Raw genomic sequence first — 14825 nt, forward strand, 5'->3', positions numbered from 1 at the left:
AAAAAATAATATATATATATAATAATAATTACATGTCAACTACATTTACATTTTGACATTATTGTTTTTATGTGAATAAAAAAAGGTATATTTCTAATTCTAACATTATTTGCTTCAGACCTTCGTACCACATGAGCCACATTTCGTTTTTAACCATTGAAGGTAGGTAGATTGAGAGCCCCATATCACTAGAATTTAACCATATAGGGCCTTAAATAAAAATACAAAAATAATTCTCAACCAGAATCTAAATGGATTTTGAAATACTGTTGGAGTTACAAGCACTCCAACTTTGGGAGAAAAAAAAAACACAATTTTTGAATTTTATTTAGATATAGACCTGTATCTCTGAGAAAACAAAAATGACAACCTTTCTAATTTTAGTTTTTGCTCCAAATCATATGTGAACATTTGAATTTTTACCACCTTCTAAATGGATTACTCAGTATATACTGATCCATGGAATTTAATATTTTGGCTTTGATCATTATTTATGTATTTTTGTCACCAGTAAAAAAAAAAAAACTTCTAAACAAAATAATAAGCCAGGGACCTCTGGTTGAGTTGACATGGAATGACCCAAACACATTTATTGTTTATGTTTGGGATGAATTGGTAATGCATGTGATTATTTACTTTAGTTGTGTGATTAGTTACTGTCTCATGAATCAATAGCATTAACGATGCATTTTTGCAGAAACACATTTTGTTGCTCACATCTAAACTGCAAAGCACTACAACTATTTTGTGGAGAAAAAATTTCCTGACAAATATGTACTCAGTAAGGCAATTTGTTTTCAGCATAGTTTCAATGTGTGATATATATATTCTGGACAAAATACATCAATGAGTTAGGTTAACATTAAGATGGAGTTTAATGTTATTTTGCATCCAAAACCCTTTGTGTAATTAGGTTGCTATTTTGAAAAGGGAAAAAAAAGTGGCACCTGTCACTGAACATGATTTAATCTTTCAAATTTGGTCAGTTTGTTATGGATCACAAAAATACTGGTCTGAAGTACATGGAGTGACAGCTGGGGGGGGTTGTAGGACTACATAGTGAACAACAGTGTGCATCAACAGAGGCTTTTAAAGCATGGACCTGGACTGGCACAGGTTGCAAATATGAAAGCAAATGCATTGCCAGTGTAAACATTTTGCAGAATTCTACCAAGACAATGGCAACAAACATCATGGATCCTTATGATGTTATGAAGAAATACTTGAGTTTCTCAATAGACAATGTATTGTGGAACAGATGGGTGAAAATATTTTAAATAAGTGTTAAACTATGCCCGTAGATACTTCATTTGGTTTTACTGAACGAGGTGATAAGCAATAAATACAATATGTGTGTCTTTTTAACATTTAGAATGTATGACACGATAGCGTTTTTCGAACTTTTTATACAATTTTAATCTATAATGTAAGAAACAACTATCCTGTCATTTGCATTTTAAATAATACAGAAAACTTGAAAATGTAAACCCTTTTTATATGGCTCTTTTTGAAGCTTCAAGGAGTTTCCTTCCAAGTTTACTCAACACGCATGGCTGTTGAGTAGCCAGCCTGTGGTTGGTATGGCGACAGCAAGGCATGGTGTGGACACAACAGTCTGACTGGCATTTATCTTTCACCCCCCTCCAAATGTGGCACGCCACTATACTGGCACAAACTCCACTTCACCGTGGTCCATCTAACTGCTTTCCCCCATGCCTGTCAGCCCCTCTCTAAACCACATCAACATGAAGGAAAAAAAGATGAATGGAGGTAACCCCCCACCACTGCAGACGACCACAGGCTCTCACTATGAGCTGGAGTGTAGTCAGAGCTGTGTTATGACTGGTGTGTGTTACATTCATATCAGTCAGTGCCGTCGGTGCTCCATCTGGACATCCATATAAAGCGCTGTCATTTCAAAGGTCACCTTTGAGCCCTGCAGACAAGTGTTGCTAGCGGGTGTCTGGGCAGGGAAGGGTCGTCGGCTGGGATGAGAGTGAGGTCTGTTTGGGAATGCCAGGATCAGACTGGTCTGCCTGGGTCCTCCTTGCTGTCTCTGTGTTACTGTGTCTGTCTGTATCTGGTGTCGCTCCAAGCCTCCCCCTCCCCCTGCTCCGAATCTCATTGGCCCTTACTGTAGTCTGCCTTGGACACAATAAAAACAAACCTAACTGACCCCGAAACACCCTGGAAAGCCATCATTATTGTAATTACTGCAGTAAAAGCTGATGCTGGTATAACTATATATTATGTGTAAGTTTACTAGGTAACTATTTAAACCCTCATCTTCTGTTTATGGTCTGAGAGCCCCTTTTTAATTACTCAATCAAATTTGTAATAAGTTAGGTAATCTTTTAGATGACACTTTTTAGGTAATCTAATCAGTTGTAAATGTAATTATTAATGTTTTAAGTACAATTTACACTCCTTTACACTACTTATGGGTTGCATCAGCAGCGTGAGAGACACAGCAGTTGTATCGTTGAAACCAGGAAGTAATCGCTTTCACTTAATTAGTGACAAGCGTGAATCGGAGTGTGAATCGGAGTTTGCACTTTTCCCCCTAGCATTTCATTTTTACCCCACTAAAGCTTAGGTGTAGGTTTGTGTTTGGTTTGGGGGGTAGAGTCCATAAAATATGCATTTCACTTTACTTTGTTTCAGTACATCCTTTACAGAAAATAACTAAGTTCACAACTAGCATTTGGCAACCTCTCCTGAGCATAAACAAAGCTCATACGTGCCACAACACTAACCGCTTTGGCCACTTGGAGCAGTGTTTTAAATTCTGGTAAGAATATACAGATTGTTGCTAAAGAAAAGTCAACCTACTGTTTCCGATTTCACTGTGAGATCATGCTGCTTTAAAAATGATAGGCAGTTACTATACTGACTATTAAGCGACATAAGTGGCTGCATAGGGCCCAATGACCACCAGAGGACCGGCTGTCACAGTACATGAAAACTAAGTTATGTAACTGAGGATAAGAACTGTAATATTATCTGCATACTCTGTTTTGATTGAGTCAGTTAAACATGTTAGAAGATGTGAAGGGAAGATAATAGGTACAATAAAAAAGGATTATTATTTGTACACACACACCCATTGAGACCCTAAACTGAAAGTAAAGTCGCAATAGGCAATGAGGGTTATGCTATTTTTATAGCTTTGTTGCAACAAGTTGCCTTGTTATTCTTAATTGTCTTAATTGCTTTATTGCATTTAGGACTTTATTGCATATTTTAATGAATTTAGCTAAATAGAGCACATTTGGAGGGCATTGTCAACACCGCAGAGTGAAATATGATGTCCTGAAGTGAGTCTGGACCTACTCTAATTTTACAACAATATTTTCCACTCTGCAGTGCTATTTTTATCAGATGCGGTTCATTATGGACTTGTTTTGGCATGACCTAGGCTCTCTGCTATGATTGATTACAGCAAGGCATTTTTTAATATTTTGGTCATTTCCAGAAAAGTTTTCCAATAATTATTTTCCAAAGTATCACTAAATTTAGAGCAGGTTACATCCACACCTAAATTGATTGCAAAATGCTGTACAGACAAGGAGAGGATTACTTTCAACAATCTATTCAATGCAGACAGATGATTTACATTTATGTCTTTAGTTCCAGCAACAAGCCCTCGCGATCAGTGAAAGTTGAACCTGGTGTATGTGGGTTTGGAAATAATGTTGGCTCAGGTATGTTGAATACAGCTCAAATGATGTTCTCCATTTATTTTTTTACTGAAAAACTTAGTGAAACATATCTGTATATAATACTAGTAACCAGCATGCTCTCCACTAACAAACAATCAGATGAATTTCATTCAGCGCAGCACTCACAATAAAAGGATGAAAATTAATGTGCAGTAAAACTTGCCATTTGGTGTTATGCTAATTACAGAATATGTACTTTAATGTTTTGATTTGGAAGAAATGGCAATATTAGGAGAGGCTAATGCATAGACGTGTTACTTAATTTGACAGCTGAGGTGAAGGTTTGTATAGATATCCCTTTAGGTGCCAAACAGTGTCACTGTCAAAGCCATGGCAATGGACGATATAAAGAAGCCACCCTGTTTTGGTTATGGTTGGGAAACATAGGATGGCATCACTGCTTGTCACTTCATTCAAAGACATCTGCTGTGTTTCCACTCTCTGAGGGCAAATGAGTGAAATGTGAGCCCTGTCTGTCTGTGTGGTGCTTCCCTCTCCCGTCCCCCTCATTTATTGGCTCTAAAAATGCAAAGCTGTCATTTAAAATAGGGCAGACAAGTGGGCAATGGACTGGTCATCGTATGTCCGATTCCCGAATAAACTACTTTTATGAACCGGTTCTTTTGATTCTACAGCATGAAACATACTGTGGCCACTCTCTCTAATGAGTCTTTTTTTAATCTACAGTGCAACCAGTGTACTCCTGAGACAGTAAATCAGGCAGTTCAGTTACTGACTGGTTGTGAAATGTATCATTAAAGATAGGCCAATACATAATGAGTTTTGTTGTAATCGGTGGAATTTTATATAAAAAAATTGAATAAATGAATGAAATATGTTGTCATGTTTGATGACCAATTATTGGATTGAATTTATGTCTCTAAGATGTCTTTGAATATAGTTCTAGCAAAAGGTGTTTTTCCACAAAGACTTTTTATTGACTTTTCAATTTATTTCATTTATTTGTCATATCTGCTCCGTTGAAATCTGAAATGATCTCATCATTTGGCAACATACTGCTCAGAGCAATAAATGCAATATAAATTGCATTTTGCATTCCAAAACAATTCTTCTTCAAAGGTAAGAACTCTTAATGCAGCTGTTAAAGAATCTGAATTGCTTGGAGCAATCGGAACTGGTATCATTACATTCCTAATGATTTCCATCCCAAATCACAAGTCATTCTAGTAATTTAGTCAAAAGTCAAAAGGCCAGGTGGATTACGACACTTTGGTGAGTATTCAAAGGAATTTGCAAAAACAATGTTAAATATATTACAGAAACCAAATATTTTAATTTGTAAGGCATAAAAACACATACGCATAAAAAAACAGACATTATGTATTATATAATGTCAACAGACATTACATGTAGTGACAACATACTGTAGCACTGACCTGACTCGGCAAGTGACAGACCCATCAATTGGCCCCAAACTCTCTCACACTGGCTCTTGGCAGGAGGCCGTCCTCATTGTTCAGCCCTGCCTATACAATATGTGTTTTTTCTAGTCTGTATGCATTAAGCCTCATGCTATGCCAATAACCCTGTCGAGCAATCCCTGTTGTCACTGCTGTTCACTCAAACCCAGAGCCGGCGCAGTGCACACCACATTACTTTTCTCATGATCGAAGTCAGACGACTGTTTTTCTTTATTGCACAGGGCAGACAGGGTACCTTTCACTCAGCCAAGGGGTCCATTCAGGAGAAGTTGGCAGCCGGAGAGTTGTTGTTCAGTGTAAGTTCCATAATGGCTCAAGATTCAATATTGTGGCAATGCTGAGTGGATTTGGCCATGGTGGATTCTAGTGCTGCTGTATCTTTGTTTTGGTGCCAGGGCCTGGATTTCAGCCAGGCTTTTTAATTATATCAGCCGTTTGATGTCTTGACATCTTTTTTAAATAGAAGGCTGGGTGGCATGAGGGGCCCGGAGAGATTTTTATTGTGAACCTTTAAGTGAAACATTTCATCACATAATGGAGCACTGCTATGTCACAGTTGTTATCAGTCTGGAATATTTATACCCTCAAACATCTTCATTTACATAAAAAGCAGTTCATAAGCCTTTACAACTAGCCCGCCATCAGTGAGGTAATGTCTGAGATAAAACAAATATAACACGTCCAATCGAAAGAAAGCCAAAAGAATCAATCATGAGTTCAAATTTATCGACATATAGAAAACTTTTTTGGCAGGAGAGGACCCTCTCTTAGTTGGATGATTTTGATTTGACTTACTGGCATGGGGAAAAACACTGACCAAAGAATTGTTTGAAATGTGACTACTAGGACACCTGGAAAATCCTTTATTTTGATCTCCTGTGACAACGCGGGCCTCTGAAGTGTGTGGTCATGTGTTCCTGTGGGAGCCCTCCTGGACCTGATGGGCCAAGGAGTCAAAGCTCCAGGAAGTGCCTTCTGCAACTGATGTAAATTTGTCATCCCATCTGAGAACTAAGTGAAGGTGAGGATGAATAGGGTAAATTCATCTGTGACATCTCCTGCTTCGTACAGAACCAGATGTCCACGTTGCTGTGTGACAAAGCAGAAGCATGTGCTGCCGACCTGTCTGACTACGTAGAACAGCTCTTCTGCAGCAGTTCTTTGGGGAGAGCCTGTGAAAGCCATTTAGGCTTTCTGGAATGGAAGAGTACCAGAGTGCATGTCAAATTTTTGCCTACATGCCTTGTCCTAGGTCAGGATTCAGGAAGAATTACATAATACATGAGCACATTCTAATGACTGAAGACAGGGCTCTGCGGCAGAACTTGCATTATAAAAGTTTTGACCTAATGACACTTTTGCTGCAAAACAAATGCAATGCATTTACATTCACATTCCCAGTGGGTTTAATATCAGTGTGGACATGTGTGTATATATATTATTCTCCTGATATTTCACTCATTCACTACTCACTTGTACTGTACGGGAAACAAGATTGCAGCGAATACTGTTGAAAATTTCTCCTCTTGTGTTCCATGGAATAAAGAAAGTCTAGAAACAAATGAAAGAACTATCCCTTTAAGACTACAGTGTAGTGTCTCTTTAAGTCTAGTTAAAACTGACAGGTACATATCCATGTGAAATGAAATAATCCAGAGGTGAAGGCAGAATCAAGCCCTGCCTGGCCCAGACTAGTTCTGTCCTGTCAATAAAAGAGATCTCTTTTTAGTTCTGTATACTGATCTCTCCACACCAGCTTTAACCGTCCCATTCATGGTTCACACTGTATTTGCCTCCTAATGTCTCCCATCAGGTTTCTAGTCAAAGGCAGTGATTCATAAAGTGACAGGTATGTCTGCTGCCATGAGGACACAAGCTCTCTCTCTCTCTCATCTCCATGCCCTCCCCCCTAGACAGCGTTAGACTGTCTGTTAACAGTCTATTTTACATGTTGGGGCAAGCAAATTCTGCAATAAGGCCTGTCCTAATATTAGACCCTACACACTCCAATAGGAAAGAGGTCTCAGCCACATTAGTGCAAGAACATAACCCCTCCACGATAATAATTGAGAAAGCAACAGCTGTGTGGTGATATCCGGATTTGTCAACTACTCCATTTGATTGTGAGTTCAGGAGGTGTCATCCAGATGTGTTGCTTTCAAATCACTGCATTAGTTTGTTGCATCAACAATCGTCTTTCTCTGTTACTTCATTAACATTTGTCAGCTGATGAAAAACACTCTCAGGATCGCCCTCTATATCTTCCTCGGTTTATTTTAAGTCTGTCTTCCTTGGCTAACATTTTTAGTCTTATCAGTACTCTAGTGAAAACATCTCCACTCATAGTCACTGAAGTGTTTTCTTTTCAATTTTCTTGTATTATTAGTGTCTCCAGACGTTGTGCTGTAAGGCTTCCCCTCCACCCAGACCAGAGTTTGATGTTGTGTGTATTGGACTGAGCGGTGCAGGCAAGACCCGTCTGCTATCTCGTTTGTGCAATGAGATCAGTGATGGTACCGTACCAACCACAGGTAATAAATATAACATTTATCTGCAGTTTTTGCGACAGCATCTTTAAAAACAGGTTGCATTAATGCTTTTGAATGTGGTAGAAAATAAAAGGGATATATAGCATGTTTTATAGACTCTTACTAAATTATTAATGATAACCATAATTACCAAAAATGATAATTGTGTCATTTGGACTGAGGACTGCCAGTTGAAAACATTCTGTTTAACATCTCTTTTTCTCTTTTATATATATATATATATATATATATATATATATTATATTATTTATTGTTATACTCCGCTCTAAATATTGTAAGTGAAATCTCTGAAGCAGGGGTGCTTACATTTATGGCATGAGATCAACTTTTTTGTACTGCTATTACAGGAAGATCTACCATGCAGAATTGAAATATACATTGTAGGCAGTGTTGTCATGATACCAACATTTCAGTAGTCGGAAACAAATACCAATTCAATTTTATGACTCTCGATGCAAAAACTAATACTGACTAATTTGTTAATTGGGTAAACATAATTATTCAAGACAAGGAAACAGTCAGTAATAAAATATGAAAAAGGAAACAAATAAAAAACGGTGATTAAAATTTCTAACAGCAATATCAAGTATTCAGGTAAACTTTCTTACATTCTCTTGGATTACAAGTCTTGACTGTATGATTATAATACATTCATATTTTATTTTAAAGCTACTAAAGTTATCCAGCCTATAAATGGTTTTCTTGTTATTGTTGTTAATATATATGAAATAGACAGTGGCAGCACACACACACACAAAAAGAAGCTATGTATCAGAGTGGGGGACGAGTTTCCATAATGCAGGATGGCAGGGAAAGAGTAATTTATATTCATATTATGTTCAGGAAAGTGATACCTGATTGGTCGGTGAAAATATAGCCTTTACCCCTTATCGTTAACCCTAACCAATCAGGTACAGCTTTCCTCATAAATATGAATGCTTTTTCTCCTGCCATCGAACATTTTGGAAATCCATGTGGGAGCCGAAATGAGGAAATAAAAGTGATCTTTTAGAATTTCGATATTTGAATAGTTTCTCCCTCTACTCCATTTACCGTCTGACCTGGTAAACAAGATTGACCACTGGATGTCTTAACGTAATGAGCACCCCTGCTTTATAGTAATGGTCAAAAATATATGTCCTAAGTCATGACCTAATGTAAACATCATGGAAATGTATTGGTCAAAAGGTTGTGGGAACCCGGTTTTTGTGTTCCATTGGATAAAGTCATAGAGGTTTGGAACAGCATGAGGGTGATTAAATGATGAAAGAATTGTTGTATTTGTGTGAACTGTACCATTAATGGTACAAAACCTCAAACAAACAAATACAAACCTATGGTCCTGTTTATCCAACAAATGCAACAAATCATTCCAACAAATTGACCAATCACACTACTTTTGCCTAAGACTCCAGACTTTTTCTCAGTACATTTTTCCAATCTCCAGCACTAAATTTTCCCAGCACTGCTAATGCCTGCAAAATCTCTGCCTTGTCCCCATGTGCTCTTCAGCTTCTTGGAGCACTGATAGCTCTTTAAAGTTATTGCTGCAACTCTCTGGCAAGTTACCTCAGAGTCTCCCTACTTTACCATTGAAAGAAGGTTTGCAAATGTAGATGACCTCGTTGTGCGTATGTGTGTCTGTTTTTCTAAACATCTGGGTTTTGTCACATGGACTTTCATCCTTATGACAAGAGTGTTGATTTCATTAGAGACCTTGGCGACAGACTGCTGTATTTATGAATCACTGTCCCTTCACCTCTTGCTGCCTTTAAATGGACAACATCACTTCCTTTTTACAAACAACACAAATGGTTCTTTTCACAAGAGAAGACACGGTTGAGTCGGCCTTTCTTCTGCATGTCTCAACAGTCTTGAGTGTGATGTATACAGCACATTAGACAGTACACAAACTCAATGTCCAATGACTCTTTGACAGCTCAACACCTGTCTTGAGCTGTCTAGTGAAGCAGTAATTGTGAAACTAGACATGTTTACTATAGTGAAGGTTTATTTGGCAGCTTGCATGGATATATGATTAGATTAAGCTGTCAGAGCCAGTAGTCTGCGCCTACAGACCTAGACAGAGCTTCTCACCTTTTCTTGGCATATTCATGGCATATATTCTCACCTGCTGAGCATTTGATGAAACTTGCCTTATGAACATAAGCTTTAAAATCAGAGTGGGCTTAGGAGGTTCAGTCTCATATGTTTTGTGTTGTGTTAATCAATACCAAATGGCTGACCTCCTTGTCTCTGCATGCACTGGTGGGAAACTAACCAACTGGAGGAAATTTTCTGTATGTTTCACATTTATGTTATTCTTTTAGCTGTTAAAGGAATAATTTACCCAAAAATGAAAATTCTGTTGCAATTCATTCAGATTTTTCCAAACCAATATTACTTTCTTTCTTATGTGAAACACAAAAAGAGATGTTTTAACGAACATCATTGTCTATCTTTTCAATACAACGGCATTGGAATGTGCCTCACTTGAACCCTTCCATGGTCTTAAAGATCAAGTCCCTACTTTGAACCTGCAGGGTCAAATTAACCCATTTTTTATCTTAAATTTCAAAAGCTTGTTATAAAGTCTCTGTTTGCTCTGTCTCTCTACGTTTGGTCTAAAATTGTTCCTGTAGGTGGCAACAACCCTAGGAAAATTGTTTTTTTTTTTTCCTTTTACGTTCTATCATAACAAACAGATCTGAAAAGCAGGGGGCACCCCGAAATGGATTGACTTCACCTCTCTTTCTCTCTCTCTCTGGCGGCCTCTTTTCACCTCTCTTTCTCTCTCTTATCTCCCACCCGCTGATTTGGCAACTCAGCACCAGGCGTGCATCCTCACGGCCCGACCACACCCTCCTCCTTGTCAGACTCCTCCACCGCCCTATTCAGGCTGGGAGATGCTGCCCTTCTGGCCTTTCCGCCACCTGATGGTCCTCCCAGCCTCCTGAGAATCTGATAGACGGGGGTTGAGAAAGAGCAAACATGACAGACAGAGAGAGGAGAGATAGAGAAAAGAATACGCTCTTCTTTGGCTCCCACGGGCAAGCCGGCCACCTGGCCGAAGGCAGCGTTTCCTCCACCTCCCAGTGGATGGCAGCGGGTCCTCCATCCCCTGGCGAATGGCAACGGCTCCTCAGCTTCCTGGCGGACGGCAGCAGTTCCTCTGGCTTCTTGCAGACGGCAGAGACTATTCCATCCCCAGACAGTGTGCCCTTCCTCTTTTCCCAGGTTTTGTCACCAGTGTAATGGGTTTACAAAATGGGCAAGGAGGAGGAACGGAGTACCAAACAACAAGCTTTTAATGAGACACCAACATACACCGAAACATAACAACACACACACACACACCTACACACACGCACACAGAGAGAGAGAGAGAGCAGCTGCTTGTGTTTCTCTCTCTCTTCCTCCTCGTCTCAAACGATAAACTAATTTGCATTTATTCTCCTTTTTTTTAAAGGTGTTTATTTGTTTATTATACAGTAGGGGTCGGCAACTTATGGCACGCATGCCAGCATTGGATTTCACCAAATTTCGTGATCAGTAATCAAATAAGCAAATTTGTGACATTAACTGTGTTAACTCATTTTGTACAATAGTAAAGGTTTTCTTTCATTAAAATTCACATGCAGGGTCATGATTTTATCATAATCATCGGGTTTTTTCTCTAAACTGTTATGCTGATAATATCATTTGTAATGAAAAATAAACGATTAAATTAGAAAAAAAAAAAAAAAATCGCATACATTTGCACGTTTTTTTTTAATTTTTTTATTTTTAATTTATTAACCCCTGCTATACAGTATATCATGCTGAACATTTAACAAACATATAATGAACACTGAATTAACAGTAAATTATCTTTTGAAGAAATGGTTTAAAAAAACAAAACTTTTTGTTTGCATTTGTATCTGTTCTTGATGAGTGTATGGATGAGGGTTTCTGTGTGTATGTTCTTACTTGTTTTGTGTGTGTTAAATTACGAGTATGTGTGTACCTATAATACAATTTTGATCTTTTCTACCATTTTTTGGTGAGGATTCTCAAAAAAGGCTGGATGTCTATGAGCGGAGCCACAAACCACTTTGGGGTGCCCCCTGCCTTTCAGATCTGTATGTTGTGAAAGAAGGAGATAGCGGGTGAAAACATTTCTAATGTTTTTGTAGCTTTGTTTATAAATACATAAAACATTTAAATAAAAGTACTTTGCCAGGTGCAGATCACCTCTGTGGAAGATGTCATGAAGTTTCATTGATGTAAATCTGTGTTAGTAATTCAAAAGGGTCAAATTGACCTGTAAGACCATTGCCAGGTGCAGATCACCTCTGTGGAGGATGTCATTAAGTTTCATTGATGTGAATCAGTGTTAGAAATTCAAAAGGGTCAAATTAACCCATAAGACAATGGAAGGCATTAAGCCTAAAAATGGAAGTCTAATAAAAGTAGTCCATGCGACTTGTGCATCATATTCCAAGTGTTCTTAAGCTGTACAATATATTTTTATTAGAAACCACCTGAAATGTATGTAATTTTTTACTGGCAGTCTTAATACCTAGTGCGTGTTCATAAGTGTTACAAGAGAAGCACGTTCACATTGGCTTGCATCTTCACGTGAGAACTTGCATTGATTTTGTTTGATAACTTTGAACAAGCTTCTTTCATGCCCTCATGAACGCAGAATGGGCATCAAGATTTTACCTGAAAAATGACTTTGGTTTTGGTGAGAAACAACCTGAAATGTATTGTGTGTCTTCAGAAAACTTGGAATATGATGCATAAATTGTATGGAATAAAGTGAGGAACTATCCACTGCTATCGCATTAAAAGGAAAGGTTTAGATATTTATAAAAGATTTCCTTTCCTGTTTCGCATAAGAAAGAATGTCATTTGGATTTGGAACGATATAAGGGTCAACAAATAATGACATAATGACATTAAATTATGACAAATTATGTCTCAGAGAATAAGCATGGTCCTTTACCACAACATGTGTGCCATTTTAACATGGATGTGTTTTCTTCCACAGGTTTCAGCATCAAGGCCAGGGCTCGACATTAAGGCTTGTCCGCTTGTCCGGGACAAGTGGATTTTTTGTAGGACAAGTAGAAGAGAAAATTAGTTGTCCGACCGGACAAGTTAAATTTCAAACAAAATAAAATGCCATGTTACTTCACGTTATGTGCCACTCATTACGCCTATTTTACAGATTTAATTTAATCGATTTGAAACTAACACATTTTTTAATAAACACAAGATTCTGACGCATATCCAAGGGTTTGTGCGGAGTGTGGAGCCGCGACTGCATGGAACAGAGGCGTGGCGCGAACACTTGGGTTTTCCTATCAACAGTGGAAACAACTTAAATACTCTATCATTTCTGGTCATACTGAAAATAATAATACATAATTTGCAACTACTTTTATTTGTGTAAACTCACAATAACAAGAAAACGTGCTTTTGCAAAATAAAATAAAACAATCAGGCGGGCTTTCATGGTCTCCGTGAACTGAAACTGAACTGAAACAAAATATAGTCTATGTAACGTTAGGCTAAAGCTTGAAATGTCCACTTTTAAAGAACCAATTCGAATCGAAAGAAAATAGCCTAACGTTACCGTCTGATTATGCAATCCATATGAATTTCTCTCTAAAGGCATCCGCTTTACATCGGAGATGGAGGTATATTTCCAGCAAACACCGATTTAGAAAACATTAAAATGCCTCGTTATTTTTTCAGGTTATAAACAGAAAAGCTCCAAAAACAAGAAGTCACCTTAAACCAACAACATAGGAATTAAAACGGGAACGAAATTTTTTAACCAAATGGAAAGATGAATTCGACTGTGTTATTTATGATGACGGAGTAATGTTCTGTGGCGTCTGTCGGGCGCAACCCAACCTGGCTGACAAGTGACGTTAGCTAGCTAACTTAGCGTCGGCAGCTGTGTAGCTACTGTAAGCAAGCATTAAAAGCATTAAAGCATTAGTTCACCTCAAAATGAAAATTCCATCTAATTTTCTCCTCCAACTTCAAAATCGTCCGACATCTTTGTTTTATTTTATAATTATTAATAAAAAAATAATATTTCGTGACGTTTCCAACGTCGCAGACCAGCACAAGACCAACAATTGTGGTTATAAAAAGAATAAATATTTTTTTTTTAGAAAATGAACGATCGTTTCAGCTAGATAAAGACCCAATTCCTCAGCTGGGAACGTGCACAGCCCTTTGAAGCACTTCAAAGCCCTTTTAAACTGCATCGATTTGGACTTCAACGTGTTGTTAAACTTAATCATATTTATTTAGGCATATCAGTATCAGTTAATTGCCTAGGCATTGTTTCTAATTTAAAATAATCTATTATTTAGATTTCATTTCAACTTTATTTCAATTGCTGAGCAATGGTTGCGCTTGAAGTCCATTGTGTGGAGAAAAATCCTGAAATGTTTTCCTCAAAAAACTTAATTTCTTTTCCACTGAAGAAAGAAAGACATGAACATCTTGGATGGCATTGGGGTGAGTAAATTATCATAAAATTTTCATTTTGAGGTGAACTAATCCTTTAACAGCATTTGTATTGGTTGTACAATGTACATAGTTAAATATTACTATTAGCCATTTGCCTACTTTAGCAAGTCACAGTATTTCCAAGCCCTGATAATGTACTGAACTGTAACTGAGATGACGCAGTAAATAATTCCTCTTTCAAGTAACTGCACGGTCTGTATGTTACCAAAGGACCTTGGGACGAAGCTGCAAAACAGTACATAACAGAAATTGTGTAAATGTTTTAAATGCTTTCAATGGTTTGTTCGAATTCTGCATTAGCAAAACACAAAAAAAATAAATGAAATTATAAATCTTTACCCGGGCAAGTGACTTCTGTGCAAGGACAATTGAAACATAAATGTACTTGTCCGAAGGACAAGTGCCTCAAAAAGTTAATGTCAAGCCCTGAAGGCAGTGCCATTCCAAAATGCTGTACTTAATATCAAGGAGCTCGGAGGTAATCAAACTTATAATCTCCTGTTCAAGTACTGAAGAGAATGACTGTTGCCATGCTTACTCAATGGTCTGCAGGACAGATCTCTTAGGTTTGCCAC

At 37.8% G+C, this 14825-nt stretch overlaps 1 protein-coding gene across 1 annotated transcript in view; it reads left to right on the forward strand.

The window, feature by feature from the left end:
* LOC127634964 (ADP-ribosylation factor-like protein 15) overlaps window positions 1–14825 on the forward strand; it is a 187321-nt gene that overhangs the window by 28866 nt on the left and 143630 nt on the right. Inside the window, exons 3-5 of the mRNA XM_052114748.1 lie at window positions 7551–7695; window positions 12749–12762; window positions 14683–14728. Of these exons, the coding sequence (XP_051970708.1) occupies window positions 7551–7695; window positions 12749–12762; window positions 14683–14728 (205 nt within the window). The remainder of the gene's footprint in view (window positions 1–7550; window positions 7696–12748; window positions 12763–14682; window positions 14729–14825) is intronic.

This window comes from Xyrauchen texanus, chromosome 4 (genome assembly GCF_025860055.1).
Source record: "Xyrauchen texanus isolate HMW12.3.18 chromosome 4, RBS_HiC_50CHRs, whole genome shotgun sequence".
NCBI classification, from domain to species: Eukaryota; Metazoa; Chordata; class Actinopteri; order Cypriniformes; family Catostomidae; genus Xyrauchen; species Xyrauchen texanus.